The sequence below is a fragment of the Tenrec ecaudatus genome, chromosome 10 (genome assembly GCF_050624435.1).
Source record: "Tenrec ecaudatus isolate mTenEca1 chromosome 10, mTenEca1.hap1, whole genome shotgun sequence".
Lineage (NCBI taxonomy): Eukaryota > Metazoa > Chordata > Mammalia > Afrosoricida > Tenrecidae > Tenrec > Tenrec ecaudatus.
Window position 1 is genome coordinate 33,702,310 of NC_134539.1, and position 18,559 is coordinate 33,720,868.

An 18,559-nucleotide genomic window follows, 5' to 3' on the forward strand; every position below is an offset into this window, starting at 1 on the left:
AATGTTTAGAAAATAATGTTGATAACATACAAATATGCTTAATATAACTGATATAAGGGTTGTAAGAGCCCCCAATAAAATGATCTTAAACACAAAGTTCACAGAATGTAAGCTGATTTTTGCAAATCATGTATGATTAGGAACTTGTATCTAGAATGTATACAAAATTCCAGTTCAATAAAAAGACAAATTTTAAAATGGGACAAACAACTGTCTAGCTATTACTCCAAAGAAAATATACAAATGGCTAATGAGTTCCTGAAAAGATGTCACGATCCCATTAGCCAAGGGCAGCATGCAAGTCAGAATATAGAGAGAACGATTCACACCCACAAAAAAAGCTTCCCTGATGGTACAGGGGTGGAGTGCTCAGCTGCTAACTGAAAGGTTGGCAGTTCAAACCTATTAGTTGTTCCACAAAAGAACTGCTTGTGTAAGGACTCAGCCTTGGAAACCCTGTGGGCCTGCTCAACGCAGGCCCTGAGTCGGGATTGATTGCAGTGTTGAGGATGTGAAGGAATTCCACACCCTCAGACAGGGCAACTCTGCATCTGTGGCTGCAACCCCTGTGGTAGCTAGCTGTTCAGAATGTTAACCAGGAGTTGCCACGTGACCTAGCAATTTACTCCTTGTATGCTCCAAAGAAGCAGAAGTGCACAAACTCTTGGATAGCAATGGTCAGTTTAGCATGCACAAGAGCCCCAAAGTGGAAACAACCCAGTGCCCAGCTGATGACTGAATGACGGCCAGTGACCATGGCATATTAATAAAGAGGGTGAACTTTTGAAACTGACAAAGGATCTTATCGATGGTTACTTTGTGTGAAATGTCCCGAATGGGAAATCGAGAGAGAGATCAGTAGTTGCCGGGCCGGGGTGGTGGTGATAGGATCAGGTGGGGTTGGAATTGCTGACTGAAAGGTGTTTTTCAGAGGTAATGAAAATGTTCAAAAACTGTGATGCTGAAGGCACCAAACTTCAGACGTGTGAATGCTATGGTTTGTGGGTTCCATCCCATTGTGCTCGCCGTATAGCGACATACAGCTGCAGCCACACACGACCCGTACTGGGTGCTGCCAAGCAAGTGAAGGAGCCAGACTTCGCAGGCCTTGCTGGTGGGAACCTACATGGTTCACACCCTCTGGGGAATGATGCCGCCATCTACCCCGGCAGCTCAGTTCCTTGCCTAGCTCCATGTACAAAGAAATGCCTCAGGACGTGTGGGCTCCACAGGCATGCACAGGAAGTGTTCAGACTATAGGACCCCAAACCAGTGACCCAGGTTTGTTTGTTTATACATCATTTTATTAGGGGCTCATACAACCCTTATCACAATCCATTCATACATCAATCGTGGGCTTGCTGCTTCTCTGCTAGATAGCTGCTTGTTTAGCCTCAAGTCATTAAGACCCCACTGTGTCTTCTTTTGAGAGCCAGGCACCATCAGCTTTCTTCACTTTTTCTTGTGCACCCATTTTGTCTTCAGTGATGGTGCTGGGAGGGCTTGAGTAGTTTACCCTGTGTCTGTCCACTTCCTCAATGTATTGCCATATAAATATATGTACATAGGTCAATTCCTCTATTTTCATGAATATATTTACCTGTTTATACCCCTCTTCTTATCACTGCATCCTCTTTCCTGCTTCCTTTTTTACCTTCATCCTTTCCCACCATCATGCTCGCCCTTCTTCTGCCTTGGCAATTCCTCTCAAGCTACATTACTGTTACTCCAACATCCCCAGGATCTCTCTGTCCTCCTTGCTGATTTTAATTCCTGAGTTGTTCCCGTTTATGGCGTTGTTTGATCACTGCTCCCTTCTCCCAAGTCCCTTCGGGTTCAATTGAAAAAAAGTAGAAATCGAACAAAAGGAAAAAAAAAAAACACACAACTAGCCAACCCCCCCCCCCTTTTTTTTTGGTTTCTTGAGGCCCTTTAAGGACTGTGTAAATTTATGATGCCCAGTTCACTGTTTGGGGTGTCATGACTAAGATACTACTCCTCCCTGGTAGGTCAAAAGGTGACTTCTGCTTTCTTCTAAGATAATTACATCTCTAACCTTTTAGTCTTGCCTGCATTTTGAGTTCTTTTTACTTACTGGGATCTAACAGTCCAAAAGACATGCTAATACAAGTGCTCCTTTAAGTTAACTAGGAAAACAAGGCAGGGAAAATCAAGACATGACTTTCTGTATGCCTGAGAGCCAGACAGAGTCCCTAGCCTTCCCTTTAGGCCAAACTGTGACTTTCCCAAATGAGGAGGAAAATGGGCTCCATCGCAGTTTAAAACCACAGGGGCACGGCCAGGCTTTCTGCTGCCAGAGTGACAGTCCCAGAAACCAACAGGGCCGCCGAGTCAGAAGTATATGGAAAATGACAGGCCAGAGACTCCACCTCCACGTTGACAGTAAGTTTGATGTAATCCATGGCTGATGTGGGCCAATCTGCCCAATTATTGTGACCTCATGTCCTGTGCATCCTATGGTAAGAGATAGAAAGAAACCCAGGTATCTCCCTAGAGATGCATCGCATGTGATAGCACTTTCATCCAGCTCGTTGGCCTTTTAAAGATATAAAGCCTGTATTTTGTGCTAGTTGCTTTCATGTTTCTAAGTTGCTTTACCCAAGCTGCTAGTAGCCCCATCACCCTCTCCCCGCTAGAATCTTCCTTCACAGGCATACGCAGCCCTGCCCTTCTCTAGCACAGTAACACGAAAGACAACAAAATGCTGTAAGTGTACATCATACATTTATTACCAACAACCCTCTCAACTCCAAAATTGGGCACAGGGATTAAAAATAAAAATTCATTGCACTACTTAGTAAAGCATTACTAGTAACTTTCATAAAAAATGTACAAACTTTGTTAAAAATTTATCAAGCCTTCAAATGATTTGGTTACAGATATGTATAGTACGTACATTTAAAACTATATGTTAACTGGTACAATGGAATATGAATTGAGAAAATGACTCAGCAAATGATTCCCAAAACACCCCTGTAAGCTTTCATAATCTGAAACAAACAGCAAAATGAGGTAACCAAATGTACCCACAGGGGGAAAACCCACTTCCTAGTGAAGGCCTAAGGGTCTCTAGGAAAAATTTTCTCAGGAGTGAGCTGGTAGATCTCATTCAAAACATTACAAGAGTTCCAAATTTAAGAATCTTAACAAATCATATTTTCAGAGTATATAAAATCTAAATATGTGTTCACATTTTCCATATTAAAAAAAAGTTTTTGTTTTTGTTTTTCTAGGACAGAAAATCCTAATATGAGATCTCGACACCTGGGAGGCCTTGACTTTTGGGAGTCGGGGGTGGGAGGGGTTGGGGAATCAAAGTTGACAGTTCATATACACAGCACACACACACACACACACACACACACACAAAACCCACCCACAGCAGAGATGGTGAAGCCAATCTTGTTTCAGGAAGAGGAGGAAGGCAGCAACCAACACCTGTCTGAGACGTGATGCGCTGCCAAAGAGGCAGGCAGGCAAGAAGCAATGCTCTCTGCCTCTTGCTCACCACATGGCCCACTGTGGCTCCTGAGATGATTCGGAACACAGGCCCGTGTGCCCCTCACACACACACACCACCTCCTAAGGCAGCCTGCATCTCCAAGAGCCCCATGCAAAGACATTCCCAAGGAGAGATCCGTCCCAAGCGCAACACTCATAGGATTTATCAGAACAGACCCTGCTGTCCTCTAAATTGCCAACAGCCTCCCCAAATTGGAAAAGGGACAAGAATTCAGTTGGAGGGAAGAAAAGCAACTTTTCCTAGTCACTAGTACAATGTGCCTTGGTAAGCAGGTATCTCTCTATAAATTAGAAAAAATGCTTTGCTTGCATGCTTCAATAAAATGAATACCGAGTGTAGTAGTAGGTTAGATCTGTACAGATAGAAACTTTTTGAAGCTATATAAAAAGTCTATGTAAAGACAGGCCTTTACCATTTTAAACATGATTTTTCTTAATAAAAAGATTAAAAACTACACGTGATTTGTATGTGGCTGATTATGGTGCCAATAAATTTGGTCTTTGACACACTTTGTATTCATCTGGGCAGGTGGGGATAGCGCACTGGTTTATAAACCGCATGTGCATTTATCGGTGGGATGGTGTCTTTCTGATGTGCGCACAGACCTGGGGGAAACAAAGTATGCAAAATGCTATGTGTAGAACCAGACAGGGACAACAGTTGTCTGTAAAAGGGCAAAATTGTGCTTCTGTGTGAATGGACTTTACTGAATTGGAGGCTGTGAAGAGCTGAGAGGGGCTTCCAGGGAGGGCAAGCAGCACGGCAGTAACGCACAGTTAACACTGCCTGAAGAGAGGGCAGGTGCAAGCCATCCCAGTCCTGCTTGGACTCCGACAGCTGTGCTGCTGCGAACAAAGCAGTGGCCCTGGCCGAGACAGCCCCTGGGGGATACGGACAGAACAACGACTTTAAACAGTCTCAGACCACATGAACCTATTCGAACAAACAAACACACACAGGCATGTATTGTCAGATCAACAAAATGAAGGTCAATTCCTGTTTCACAGCATTATTACTTTTTATACAAAAATCAAATCTTCATTTAAACTGCAAGTATTCTGGACACCTATGTAATTAAATTTTCCTCAAACAAAAATTTAAAGAAAAACCAAGAAAATGTCAAAGCAAATCAAATCGGGTCTAAGGAAGATGAGCCGCCACAGCACTTGATCCATCCCAGACTTGGGGTCTTGATGAGAAAGAAGCGCATCAACTGCGGGAAGAGCTAGGCAAATTTCAGAATGGGAAACTGACAGGAGAATAAATTAAAAAAAGAAAGCCATTTTCTTAAATCAACTTAGTTGACTCTAGGAGCTTGAACAAAGAAGACATTTCAGGAGTCAGGCTGAGTTAATTAACAGATGTTCTGGTAGAAGTCCGAGAGGGGAGACTTCATGGGACCAGTGGTATTCGTAGAAATATATTACTCAAATATCTTCAAAATAGACTACAAACCTAAACATTAAGAAGGGGGAAAAAAAATCACAGGTACATTCTGTAACAATCTTACTGGAAATGTAAAGGAAAAATAAAGTATCAACATTCAAATCACTGATTGAAATGTTAATATTGCTAACTGATGACATATGATATTGCACCTTCTTTTTGGAAACAGCAAGTTGGAGATTAAATTTTTTTTTTACTCCCAACAGAATTATAACTATTAGGTTCATGGAGTGAGAATCTGTTACACTTTTTTTCTTAAGTGACCCACTTAGGACCACCCACGAAGAGAAGGTGACGGCAGCCTAAAGCAGAGGAAGCAGGCTTTTCTCACTCCATGCTCTGGGAGGGACGGGAATGGAGTGATCAATGCGTATCATGGATGCACCCTCCGCAATCAGTGTGCAACAGCAAACACAAGGGGGGTGGGGGGGACCAGTGTACAGTACTAGTGCTGTTTAAATAACACATCAGATTACACATTGCAGCATAATTAAAACTACACACACATTCTTGGTACATGCTGGTATATAGGATCTCATACACACATTAGCTACCATGCCCTCACATACAAGTAGTTGCACACACTAGCTCGCTTGCTCGCTCGCTCGCGCACGCAGACAGCTATCGCCGGCCCACAGGCACACCCTGCATTCATCCCCACTCACAGTTTCTGAAGGCTCTATAGAAGGTAGATTGCTATTATCATCTGGAGCTACCACTTTTAAAAAGCACATGCTAAAAGATCACGTCCACTGTAATCTTGCAGCAACACTCGGAATGATCACACAAAAACCAGGGAATGTTAGTGCACACACAAAATTAAGCTAAAGAAAGTCTTTGGAGTTCCAATCACACGGTTAGTATAATAATCCCGTAATTGTGAAGACTAATGTAAGCTTTTATAGTTGATTAAGTCACACAGTGCAAAGAAAGGTCCATTGACCCTTTTGGTAAAGGGAGGGCTGGAAGCCACACAGATGAAGTTCAATGGCTAGTCCGTATATACATGTGAGAAGGAACACCCAGACGAAACTTGTGCTCTTCGGTTGGTCACTCCGAATCCCGATGCACTTCAGAAGCATCAGCTCGGCAAATTGGGCAAGTTCGATTCGCCTGTAAAGCAAAACAGAGAGAAAAAAAGTCTCAATCGTGACCTCAACCATGAAACAATTTAAAAGCAATGCAACTATTGTTTTGCTTCCAGGAGTTCCTTTAAAGGGGGATTGTTATCTATCTTAAAAAAAAAAAAAGGCAACACAAAACCCCACGTGGTGGCCAGTGACCTTTCTCAAGCACAGCCTTGGCGACATCCTTCGCCACTGCTTGCTGGCTCAAACGCCCATTTCTTTAGTTACTGGCTACACCTCGATGCCTCTTCGCAGGTTGCTCCCCCTTGCTCTCCAGCGATCAGTCTCCCTGGGACCTGTGATTTCCTAACTACTTTTTTTCCATGCACCCAGGTTTTGCTATATAATTGCTTTCTTTTTGCTCAACCTAAGACCAGAGCATTTGGACACTTTTGTCTATGATCATTCGAAAGACTAATTATGCTTTAATTTCTTCTTCATCAAATTATGGAATTATATAATCTTCTATTATTCTCCCTAAAACACAATTTCACAGAACAGTGAAAAATTATGGTATAAAGACACAAGTTCTTTAAAGGACCACATTTACTAGAATGGTTGAGACTAGAGGAAAACTCTCCAAGAGAGAGTCTTGTTAAATAAAGAATAAACTAGTTCGGCAAATACTTGGAGGTAGAGATGAGAAGGAAGCAGGGAAAATAGAGACTAGAAATGGAACATGAATAGAAAGAATGAGGACGTTGATCTAGTAACAAGAACGTAATCAATGTCAATGAGCAACCTGTGTAGAAAACCACTCAATATGAACCTAAACTGCTTTCAAGGGGATTAGAAATGATTATTATGAGACATAAGATAGGGATCCAGAAAGAGTGGCTATGAGGGTGACAGGGGTCATGAAAACTCCTAATAAATCTGTAACACGTGAGGCTGAGAACACACCGGCAAATGCAATAATGAAGTTCATATTCTCACCAACATCCCACTTTAGTTCTTATCCCACTGTTTCAATGCATCATATAAAATATAAATATTCTTCTTTAAAGACTGGTTGTTAAATTCTTTCACTGTATCATTTTTATTTTACTATTACAATGTAGGACTATAAGAGTATGAAGAATCAAAAAGAAGGCAGCAACACCTGTAATAACTCCACCCTGCCACCACCAGTTACAATGTGTGTCTTCTGGGGGCTTTTTCTTATCACAAATTGACAATACATGATTTTACGGAATTAAATAAAAGCATTAAGTTTGCTCACCATGCAAACCTCTAATCAAGGAGCTAGAGTTCTAAATTAATTCTTAAGGAAACCGCCTAAGAAATTTCAGCCCTCACCCCATGCAGTAGTTATATAATGGTTTCTCAATTTGAGGAGTCTAGCCTGTCAATCAGGCATAGCCAATGTGACCTCTGTGTGGGCATGTCCTTTTCCTGAGGATTCTGGGAGCTCCAGTATTCCTCCTTGGAGGTTGGAGACATTGCAGCTGATAAGACACATGGAGCTACTAGTGGGCTGAGTTGTAAGAGCCACGTGGAGACCCTGCCAGCGCTGAGAAGCTCACAGCCCCACTGGACCAACAAGACTTCCCACCCGCTGGCCTGTGAGCGTCCTGCATTGGTGTCATTGCATGTGTTGCATAAGTCTTAAGAGGACTTTATAGATTGGTATCACATATATGGGTTAATATCAGACTAATGGACCGGGCTGTTTTCTTAATGTACAACTAATCCTTACATAAAGCTCTTTCTGATACACATGAGTGTCTATCAATTTGTTTCTCTAGTCAACCCAGGTCAACACACCCCAATATAACTTGAGAAAGTTGTGATACATTAACTGTCAAGTTTTCTTGATAACTGTACTCTACAACCTAGAGTCAGTAAAGAAAGGGGGGAAAAGTAAACAAACAAAAGCATTGCATTTCCTGCACAAGTGCCACCACTTTACCTTAAGCCACTTGTCGACACACTTGGCATGGAACTCGTGGTTACAGGGTAAGACTCTAAGTAGCTGCCTTGACTCAAAATCACACATGCATACTACACACCTAAAAAAAGCAAAAAGATCATTTAACTATAAGACTTGATTTGTTTTCTATTTAGTTACAACTATTAAAAAGCTTGCAAAATCACATCTTAAAAGACCGGGATGGGAGGAGGTTAATTTTAAGGTATTCGCTAAGTACAACAATGAATTGCTTTATTGAAAGATTAACGTATATACTCATGTATAAGCTGAGTTTTTCACCATCTTTTTAATGGAACTTTTGTGGTAAAATTAGGCATCTCGGCTGATATTCAGGTGGCTTATACTCAAGTATATACAGTATTTAAAAATTTTTAGTTTAATATACATGCCAGTCTTTTAATAGATACTTTATTATTATTTTAAATCATTTTATTAGGGGCACATACAACTCATCACAATCCATACATACATCAATTGTGTAAAACACATTTGTACATTCATTGCCCTCATCATTCTCAAAACATTTGCTCTCCACTAATGCCCCTGGCATCAGCTCATTTTCCCCCTCTCTCCCCGCTCCCCTCTCCCTCAAGAACCCTTGATAATTTATAAATTATTATTTTGTCATATCTTACATTGTCTGACGTCTCCCTCCACCCACTTGTCTGTTGTCCATCCCCTAGGGAGGAGGTCATAGGCAGATCCTCGTAATCGGTTACCTCTCTTCACCACACCCTCCTGGCACATGTCAGTCTTAACATACTAACACAGTCAATACATGGTGGTGGAACCACTGAATAGTCACTCAAAAGAATGAAGTTAAATGCTTCCCTAACATCATATAAAAACTATAAGTGGATTAAAAGCTGAAATGTTAAGAGCTAAACTACTAAACACTTTGAAGAAAATATAGATGTAAAACTTCATGAATTTGGATTAGACAATGATGTCTTAGATGTAGCACCTTAAAAGTACAAATAAAACAGGTTGAACTTTAATGCAATTGCAAGCATACGGCCTCAAAAAGACACCAACAAGAAATTGAAAACAGCGAGTGGGGAGGGAGGGGAAAAAAAAAAGAGGACCTGATGCAAAGACTTAAGTGGAGAGCAAATGCTTTGAAAATGATGAGGGCAATGAATGTACAGATGTGCTCTACACAATTAATGTGTATGTATGTATGGATTGTGATGAGTTGTATGAGCCCCTAATAAAACGTTTTTTTAAAAAAAAGAAATAGAAAAGACAACAACCAACTGGGAAACTTTGAGAATCTTATCTTTCTGATAAGGGATTTACATCTAAACTACAAAGGATGACTACAGTGTAATAATAGTGAACAATAAATTGAAAATGGGACAAAGGTTCTGAAGGCCAACAAGCGCATGAAAAGATGCTCAAAATAATTAGCCATAAGGGATGACAATCAAAACCACAATGAGCTGTCACTCCATATCCACTATGATGGCTTTGATTAAAAACAAACAGGAAAACGCAATGTTGGTAAGGATGAGGCAAAACTGGCAGTCTCATATGTAAAATGTTGCCATGTAATGGAAACCATCTGGCAGGCATAGGTTGCAATAAAGAATTACTACAGGACCTCCTAATTCCACTCCTGGGTACATACTCCAAAGAACTGAAAAACCAATTTTCAAACAGCAATGTGTAAATGCATGGACACTGGAGGAGTTATGCCAGGCCAACCCAAAGGTGGAAGCAAATTCCACATTCTATCAGCGGATGAGTGAATAACTCAAATGGGGTTTATCCACACAAAAATACACTGTTCAGCAATGAAACACCAATACATGCTACAACACAAACCTTGTACACATGTGCAGGAAGTCAACACAAAAGAATGTCTATGGTATGAACTGATTTATATAAAATGTTCAGAAGAGGAACAATTAGAGACTAAAAGTAGAGGAGTACCGTATATACTTGAATATAAGCCAACCTGAGTATAAGCTGAGGTACCTAATTATTACCTGGGAAACCAGAAAAACTAATTGACTCGAGTATAAGCCTAGGGTGGAAAATGCAGAAGCTATTGGGGAGTTTCAATAATCAAAACAAATGAAAATAAAATTACTAAATATTGAGACATCAGTGGGGTAAAAATATTTATTTAAAATAAAAAACATAAATAAAAGGACAAGTCATTTAACATTAGTAAACTAGCACAGTGAGTGGAAAATAGGTTCAACAAAAACAGTAAGGTATCAACAGTGATACCTTAAGAGTACTATGCCCTGAGCTCAATCAGCAACCAAGCTAAAGTGTAAAGAGTTAAAAGCCTTCAAAACTGGATTCCTCATCATCATCCGTATCCCAATGCAGAGCTTCAGCTGGTGTGAGGTCATCATAGACTCTGTCCTCACTGAGATCGCCGTCATCACCATCACTGCTGTCATTTTCATACAAAGCGCAGTCTTCACTGCCATCCATAGCATTACTAATACTACATTTCTGGAAGGCATGTCACACCATGTCTTCTCATGCATCTCAAACCCATTTTGCTATTAACTCTATGTCAGGCTTCATGAGATTTCCTCCTTTTGTTAGTTGGGCTTGACCAGATGTCATCCATTCATGCCACTGACCCATGTATAAGCCGAACCCCAGTTTTTCAGCACATTTTTGGTGCTGAGAAACTCAGCTTCTACACGAGTATATACAGTAGTTGCCTAGGGCTGGCAGAAATAGAGTGCTGGTTGTAGGGTTTCTTTTGGGGGAATGAACATGTTTTAATTTTGATTACAATGGTCACACAGCTCAAAGCACTGGATTGTGTATTTTTAAGCTGTTCTTCACGAAATTATGATAATAAGCAAAATTACATAAAACCACCAAAAATTCAGAAATGTCACTAGAACTCTAAGACAACAGAATGTTTTACCATCTACACTTTCCTATGGGGTAGCTAGTAGTGCAAGCAAGAAACTTAGTTCTTAGTTAACCTTAAATAGCCACTTGTGAATAGTAGCGTCATTGTTGGGACAGCATAGGTGTTGAGTAGGAAATAAAGATGTTATTTTTATCCAGTTATCTCTCCAGCTTTCATTTTGTACGATAGAAAAGGATGTGCAATGTAACATGATGCTACAACAGTATACTCACAAAGTCTGTTCTGACTGGTGATTGTTAGGATTGAACCGGTAAGAAGGCAGTATACTCACAAAGTCTGTTCTGACTGGTGATTGTTAGGATTGAACCGGTAAGAAGGCAGTTGTTCAATATCTGCTTTAGTAAGTCCTCGAGGTTTAGCCTCTCCTAGTCGCTCTGCAAGGTTTAGCAGCGCCTGCAGAAGGAAAAGTCAACATCTTAATGTTTTCGGTTTTTAAATCATCTTTTACTGGGGATGCATACAAGTTCATACATCCATCGTGTCAAGCACATTTGTACATTTGTTGCCCTCGTCATTCTCAAAACATATGCTTTCTACTTGAGCCCTTGGTATCAGCTCATTCCCTCTCTTCCCTCCCCAGTTCTCCCCTCCCTCAGGAACCCTTAATTATTTATAAATTATTATTTGGTCCTTTCTTACACTATCCGACGTCTCCCTTCACCAACTTTTCTGCTGTCCGTCCCCCAGGGAGGAGGTCACATGTAGATCCTTGTAATTGGTTCCCCCTTGCTACTCCCATCTTAATGTTTTTTTTTTAATTCTTCTATTCATTAAAACAACCAACACCGTACTATAAGGAAAATTTAAATAATATATAAGTGAATATATAGAGAAATAATATAGTGAACACATTCATGGCTGCTCTCACTTAATACATTCCACACACTAAATCCCAGATTATTTGAACGAAGTAAGACACGATATTTTCATTGGTAAAATAGTTCTCTGTGTATCTCTAACACAGGGCATATCTATCTCAGTACTTGACGTGTGGCTTGTGAGGAGGACAGGAAGGGAGAGGACCCAGTTCTAAGCACTGTAGGATGTTTACCAAGATCCTAGACTCAATATAGAGTAAGAGGGGAGGGTGGTAGAGGCAGGGAAAAAACACTGGCCGGAGTGAAGCATTCAAAGGCAATAGAGGTAAATAGTGCCACACACAATGCTGCACACACACGCACAGACTGAGTGAGTGTGGGAAAGAGACGATGCCAACAAACACAAGAGGCTTCAAGAATCTCGTGGAGAAATTCCATAACCTCTTAATGCCATTTTCCCACAAGCTTTTTTAATCCCCCTCAAATAGACTTGAGAGCATGTAGCTCTCTTTCACAAGCATAATAAAAAACACCCACTGGTGACTTAAGATGATGTTTATGTATAAAATCCTTCTAATCCTTAGGTTGAATCCACCCAGAGAATTGTCCTATACTGTAAAAATATTCATATTGTGAAAATGAGACTGGGATGAGGAGGATGGCTGGTAGTGTGTGTCAAGCCACATAGCCACACATATATTCAACATATCCAAATCGAAACTTGCCTTTCCAGTCCCCAAAACACACTTGCTCTGTCCCTAAGCTCAAATACTAGAGGCATGTCCGCATGACCTAGATGAGAGCCCCCTGCTGTCTTTGGGGCAGCCTCCTGCGTGGGGGTTCCTGCAGTCCTGTTTTGCAGAACCTCTTCTTTTGCAGTCCCTCCACCCAAACTCACCCCAAAACCATCACCAAGCAATGATCAAGATGACTGATGCGCATGGCTTTTAAAGCTGTATTTTCTTTTCTTTTTGCAGGTCACACAGCTCAGAGCTTGCAGCGTTTAGCACACACTGCCTGGCCCGTCAGCACACTCAGAGGTTGATCTGTCACCAGCTCGTTACCACTACCACCTATTCCTTGAACTCTCCAGTGTGGCTCCTTCCTCTTCCCTAACATGCAAAATGGAAGGGAGCCAATTTCCAATCCTATCTCCATTTTCTCCTTCTCACTTTAGCCAAAGATCATGCTATGCACACGACTCCTTCATAATGCCCAGCACTTCCCTGACTCAATCTACACATAACAAAGCCTCCCCTATCGTCAAGATACATCTTCAACACAACACGTCTGTTTCCACCAAATCTTTTTAGAATGCGCAATCACAACTTTTCCTTTTTCTTATCTGCAGTCTCTCAAAGGACCTGTATGCACCAATGAAGGAAACAAAGCCTACTGTGTTATCAAGGCTGCAAGGTACATGGCCATCCTTAAAGATGCCAAGCTCTTAAATCAACCTGTGGGTCTCGACTCCTTTGGGGGTCAAGCAACTTATAACAGTAGCAAAATTAGTTATGAAGTAGCATCGAAAATAATTTTATGGTTGGGGATGGGTGGGTCACCACAGTATGAGGAACTGTATTAAAAGGTTAGGGCATTAGGAAGGTTGTGAACCACTGACTTAAATGGCACGGTTATATATTAAAATGTGTAAAACACTTACCTATGTTTGATTAGGTCAATCAATTGACTAGGACAATATTTTTCTGCACACAATAGTCCCCAAATCAATACTCACAGTTTACGTACTAACCTCATAATTTTCTACTTCTCCATCTTCCACATCCAATTCGAAGCTAAATGTTGGTCCCACTGCAGGCGGCACCGGAAGCATTGATCTACAAGGAAAACAGCCAACATGAGAGAACAAGAGTTTATGCATTACTGCAAGCTGCAAGACATTTTAAGAACAAAGCGACAGAATGCACACTCTGATGTTAATGGCTATAATAAAATTACAATCATCAACACAAAGTGTGATACAAGCCTGCTGGCATATTGAGATTACATCCACTAGCCCTCCTAACAAGCAGTGTAACTAAGTTTTGGCCAATGTGATCGAAGTGGGAACCATATGTGAAACAATTCTTGGAGAGAGGATGGCGAGTCAGAGAAACCACCTTGGAGTTTGTGGTGGAAGCTGTAAAATTTGAAAGTGGTAGGACAACAACTACCGATAGTCATAGGACTAATGATGTCTCTCTGGACCGCTGACTTTGGGAAGTCTTTTACATGAGTCATATAGACTCATCATGTTGCAGACAACTTCATTCTAACAGGACAATTCTAAGAATAGAAACAAGGACCTCAAAGCTAAATAACTAAAGGGGGTTCAAATAATACCAGTTGTAAAATGGGCAAAAATCTTAACCATCAACTCCTACACTCTTGATTTGTGAAAGCTATTTTCGGGCTCACAGATTCCTTCCATCCCCACGCCCCTCAATGTCTTTACTATTTTCCTTTCTCTCATCCCTAACTGGCTCCCCAACCCCCAACCCTGTAACATACGAGAAACCAAACTCTAAAACACCCAAGTTACAGACGTAGAAGAGCCCTTGGGTGTCAAAAATGAGCATGTACACAGGCACAAACACACACAGAAATAAGGAAGAACTTACAGCACATATGGTAGTAGGCTGGGATGGTAAGGAGGAGGTGGTATCGGCTGCTGTGATCTGTATCTACTACGCCCTGTGAGTCTCCGGGGCATAAGTGGAGGATAAGGCTACAGGGGAAATGGCAAAATGATTTAGGGTCGTTGTATCTTTAGAGTTAATTAATTTGTCCAATAAAGTTTCTTGCTATTTAAAAACCTAGAAATCTGTTACCTATTTAATATTTCTTATGCTATGCGTATAGCTGCCAACATACACTTTAGTTAGTTGATTCTGACTAACAGCAACCCCAACTCCAAAGTTCTAAATCTTTACTGGAGCAGGCAGCCACCTTTTCTTCCTTGGAGTGGCTTATGGGTCTAACCCTCAACCTTGCAGTTAGTGGTCCAACGTTTACCCAACAGTTCCACGAGGCCTCTAGTGTACTTTTACACAGGAGTTTCAAAAAGTTGATGGAGAGGTAGAATTAAAATATAATGGAATTTTCCTACAACTTTTGAAAGCTCCTTCAGATTTCTAATTCTAAACATGCTGGGAGTTTATACTGAAATGACTAAAAATAATTGTTATGACAGCAATAAAACAAAGCACCCAAAACTTACTACTCCAAAGGACACCTCCTGGTGCAAAGGGTCATGCGTTAAGAACTGCAAAGGAGCAGAAGGAGGTAATGTCGGGGGGTGGGCGGATGGCGGGTAAGTAAAACTTCCTACTGAAAGATGTTCCCCTAGTAGTTCCACTTCATTTTCTATCCTTTGTAGAGGCTGAGAGGGGGAAAAAACAGTAAATTGACATAGGTCTAAGTGCTTACAACAATTGAACAAAAAGTTGAAACATTTCAAAACATCTTCAAGACCATGTATCTCTTCAGCATGCATATTGACCTAAGGTCATACAGTGGGTATACTATAGTAAATCTTCCTACCTTTCACCCAATTTCAATAACATTTCTAAACCATGTTATAGAATACTCCCGCTAGTCACTAAAGGAGCTATTTCTTTTACTATTTGAACTTCCTCTCATTTTAAGAAGAGAAACGTAAAAAGGCAGTCATCTAGGAAAATCAATTATATGTAAGTTAGAATTACTTTTATATTCATGCTGCTTAAAATCATGTTATGATTATCAAGAAAATGAACGTAGAAAGTACATGGTGCTATGCAAAGCATAGAACATGTATTTCAAAAATAGATCTAACTCACACACTAAGAGATTCACCCTTTTAATGGGTCTGATTCAGCAGCTCTTAGTATCATCGCAGAATTGCACAACCAGTCCCACGAGCACGGTCATCACCCAAGATGAAGCCCTGTGCCCACGAGCGGTTACTCCTCTTTCCTTCTAGCAGCCCCTCCCTCAGCAGCTCCACACAAGCACAGGCCTACTTGTGTTTCTACAGATTTCCCTATTTAGAACATATAAATGAGACCAATCATTTATATGTGGCCCTTTGTGACTTCCTTAATGTTTAAAGTATACCCATGAGTATACATCTATGTACAGACACGCTTTTAATTCTCTTGAAAACAAATGTTCTCACATGTTATTCTGGTGTCCTCCCCAGGTAAGCTCACTTCCTCTGGTGCTCTGCATGGCATGTGAATCTTGAGTACAAGTGAGTTAAGCCTGCCTACAACCAGTGGAGGGTTGCGACCTTCTACTCTAACAACGTCTATGCTATTTCCTTCTGGTCCCTCTTAATGCCTGTTGGCTCGGAGGTTAACAACTTGGATCCTTCCTGGACTGTTTCTTCCCCTTAGCCCTCCCTATTACCCCAGCCCATAGTCATGTGCTCTCAGCTACAGTCCAACCCCACACAGGTTAGCAGACTATCTCACTGCTCATTAAACCTAGTCAACATTCAGAAACGACAAGTTATGAAAATAATGAGAAGGCCTAAACGTAAAATTCTGATACTCAGTATACAAGTGGGTATGAGTGTGTGTGTGTGTGTGTGTGTGTGTAAATATTAACAATTTAGTTATTTTTCCCCTTTTCCGATTTAGAACTACATAAAAGGAAAAATCGGTATAACTAAATAAAAATTTATCTTCAACTTCTTTCCTTTTCTAAGATTTCAAGCATGAAATAGAACAAATTTAAATTAGCTATTCAAATAAAATAACTAGAAAAATGTTTAAATCTAAGCTAAATCTAAGTAAATTTGCCTATTGATGTCTTTGACGTCCTTAATTATTTTAAGAACTCAAAGTTAGTGTTTAAATAGTAACAATGCATACTTGCTAGATTAATCTGCCTCTTAGGTCTAAACATTCTCAGAAAATTAAAAGACAAAAATGAAGATACTTACCGATCGAGACTGCTGTGTTTGGAAAGGAACAAACTGGCCTGGTGGCGGCAAATGAGGAGGATGGTGTGCAGAGAGGTGAGGAGGGTGTAAAAGAAACGGGTCGCTAGAAATAAGGGGTGGGAACGCAGCATACGGTACTGGTAAGTGCTGAACTGAACATGCCTGAAGCATCTGGTAAGAGAAACATTTATTTTTGTTAAAAAATTATCAGAACATATGATTTAAAAAAAAAAACAAAACGACAGCGGGATTGAAACCTATCATCGCTGTACCTTCCCAGAATACCGAGACATTCTAATAACTTATACTAATAAAATATTAGCATATTTTTACATCTATAAAGAAATCTCTAGTAACTAGCAATTCTGCTTGTCTGTCATGATGTGGTGGCCTGTAGGCCTGTATCCTAGTACTGAAAATAAGTCAATAACACAAAACAAGGTCTGACTTGCTTGCTTCAGACAGATTAGGAAAGACTTACTGCTAGAGGAGGAGATTATGGGTGGATGAAATTATGGGTCATTGAAAGGAGCTGGCAAAAGAACTGCAATGATGGACTCGAACATACTGGTGATTATGAGGATGATGTCATGGGTTGAGATTCGTAGCCCACCCCTCAAATGTGTGCTGCAACAGAATGGCCTTTTTTTTTTTTAAACGTGAATGTGATGCCACAACAGCATCTCCTAAGAAATGCTATTTGCTTATATAGGCACAGAGCCACTCTCCTAGGAATCTGAGATTCAAACGGCAAAACAAACCCAGCTCAGTTAGATAAGAAAACACAAACACTTACGGGAGGAGGCACACTACAGACAGGAAGGTGCTGTCCACTGAAAACCACAGAGCATCCTGGGACCTGTTGCGCACTGCAAGCAGGGATGTGCTGGCCTGTGCAGAGGGGGATCCCGTGCGGTGCCACTGTTGTTACTGTGTAAGACACAGGGACTGTACCCTGGTGGTGGAGCTATGAGCAAACACAGACCAACATTAATTCCAGCTGTTTTCACAGAACAGTAATGTTTACAAATGAGCACCAGGACCAAAGCACCACGGTTAACAGCAGCGTTATTCACAACAGCTAAAAGGTCGAAATAATCCAAGTGCCCATGAACAGATTAATGGGTAAATAAACTAGATAGAGTGGCATAAACATAAAAAAGAATCAAGTTCTGGTAAATGCTGCAACCAGTGTGAACTTACAAACAGTGTGCTGTGTCAAACAAGACAGGCACAAAAGGATAAATATTGTATAACCCAACTTACTAGACATATCCAGAATAACCACTATAATCATTTTTCTTTAAACCATTATAATCTTGATTATGCTGGATCAAAGTTGACACTTGGCCAGTTGACTTTCCTATAGACCCGACCTGAATTTGGTTCTGGATGCAAGTATCTCTTACTTGTCTCATGACAGAAATTTCTTCCCTGCCTTTTTGAATGTCCATGGAAGTCTTTTTTTTCCTTATTCATAATATTTAGGTCTTTTTCTCCTTACCACCATTATCTTCTGTTTTTGTGTGTGTGTGTGGATTCCCCAGTTTGTGATGCAATGGAGGAGCGGATGCATAGTGATAATAACTGACTGATACAAGGGTTGATAAGGGATGAAGGGCTGGGGTGAAGTTAGGGGGGAATAGGGAGGGAAAGGGAATTTCAGGAAAGAAAAGTGAAGGCGGAAGGGAGGGGGGCGCAATGGAACTGACTGTGTCTATGTAACCCATTTGGGGGACGATTTAACCATTGCGGGGAGGGATGTTTTAGAATGGATATGGTAAAGATTGCACAATTATCCTTGATATGATTGAACTATTGAATTGTACGATTTGTAAGTTACACGCCAA

General features: G+C 40.8%; 1 protein-coding gene across 12 annotated transcripts in view; it reads right to left on the reverse strand.

Annotated features, from left to right (window-relative positions):
• Positions 1–2,728: 2,728 nt before the first annotated feature.
• RNF38 (ring finger protein 38) overlaps positions 2,729–18,559 on the reverse strand; it is a 107,382-nt gene continuing 91,551 nt past the window's right edge. For all 12 annotated transcript variants that reach the window (XM_075560153.1, XM_075560152.1, XM_075560151.1 and 9 more), the window contains 8 exons: positions 17,506–17,676; positions 16,710–16,880; positions 15,000–15,161; positions 14,401–14,507; positions 13,533–13,617; positions 11,233–11,354; positions 8,030–8,129; positions 2,729–6,103 (listed from right to left, as the gene is read on the reverse strand). In XM_075560153.1, the coding sequence (XP_075416268.1) occupies positions 6,041–6,103; positions 8,030–8,129; positions 11,233–11,354; positions 13,533–13,617; positions 14,401–14,507; positions 15,000–15,161; positions 16,710–16,880; positions 17,506–17,676 (981 nt within the window). In that variant the 3' untranslated portion in view covers positions 2,729–6,040. The remainder of the gene's footprint in view (positions 6,104–8,029; positions 8,130–11,232; positions 11,355–13,532; positions 13,618–14,400; positions 14,508–14,999; positions 15,162–16,709; positions 16,881–17,505; positions 17,677–18,559) is intronic.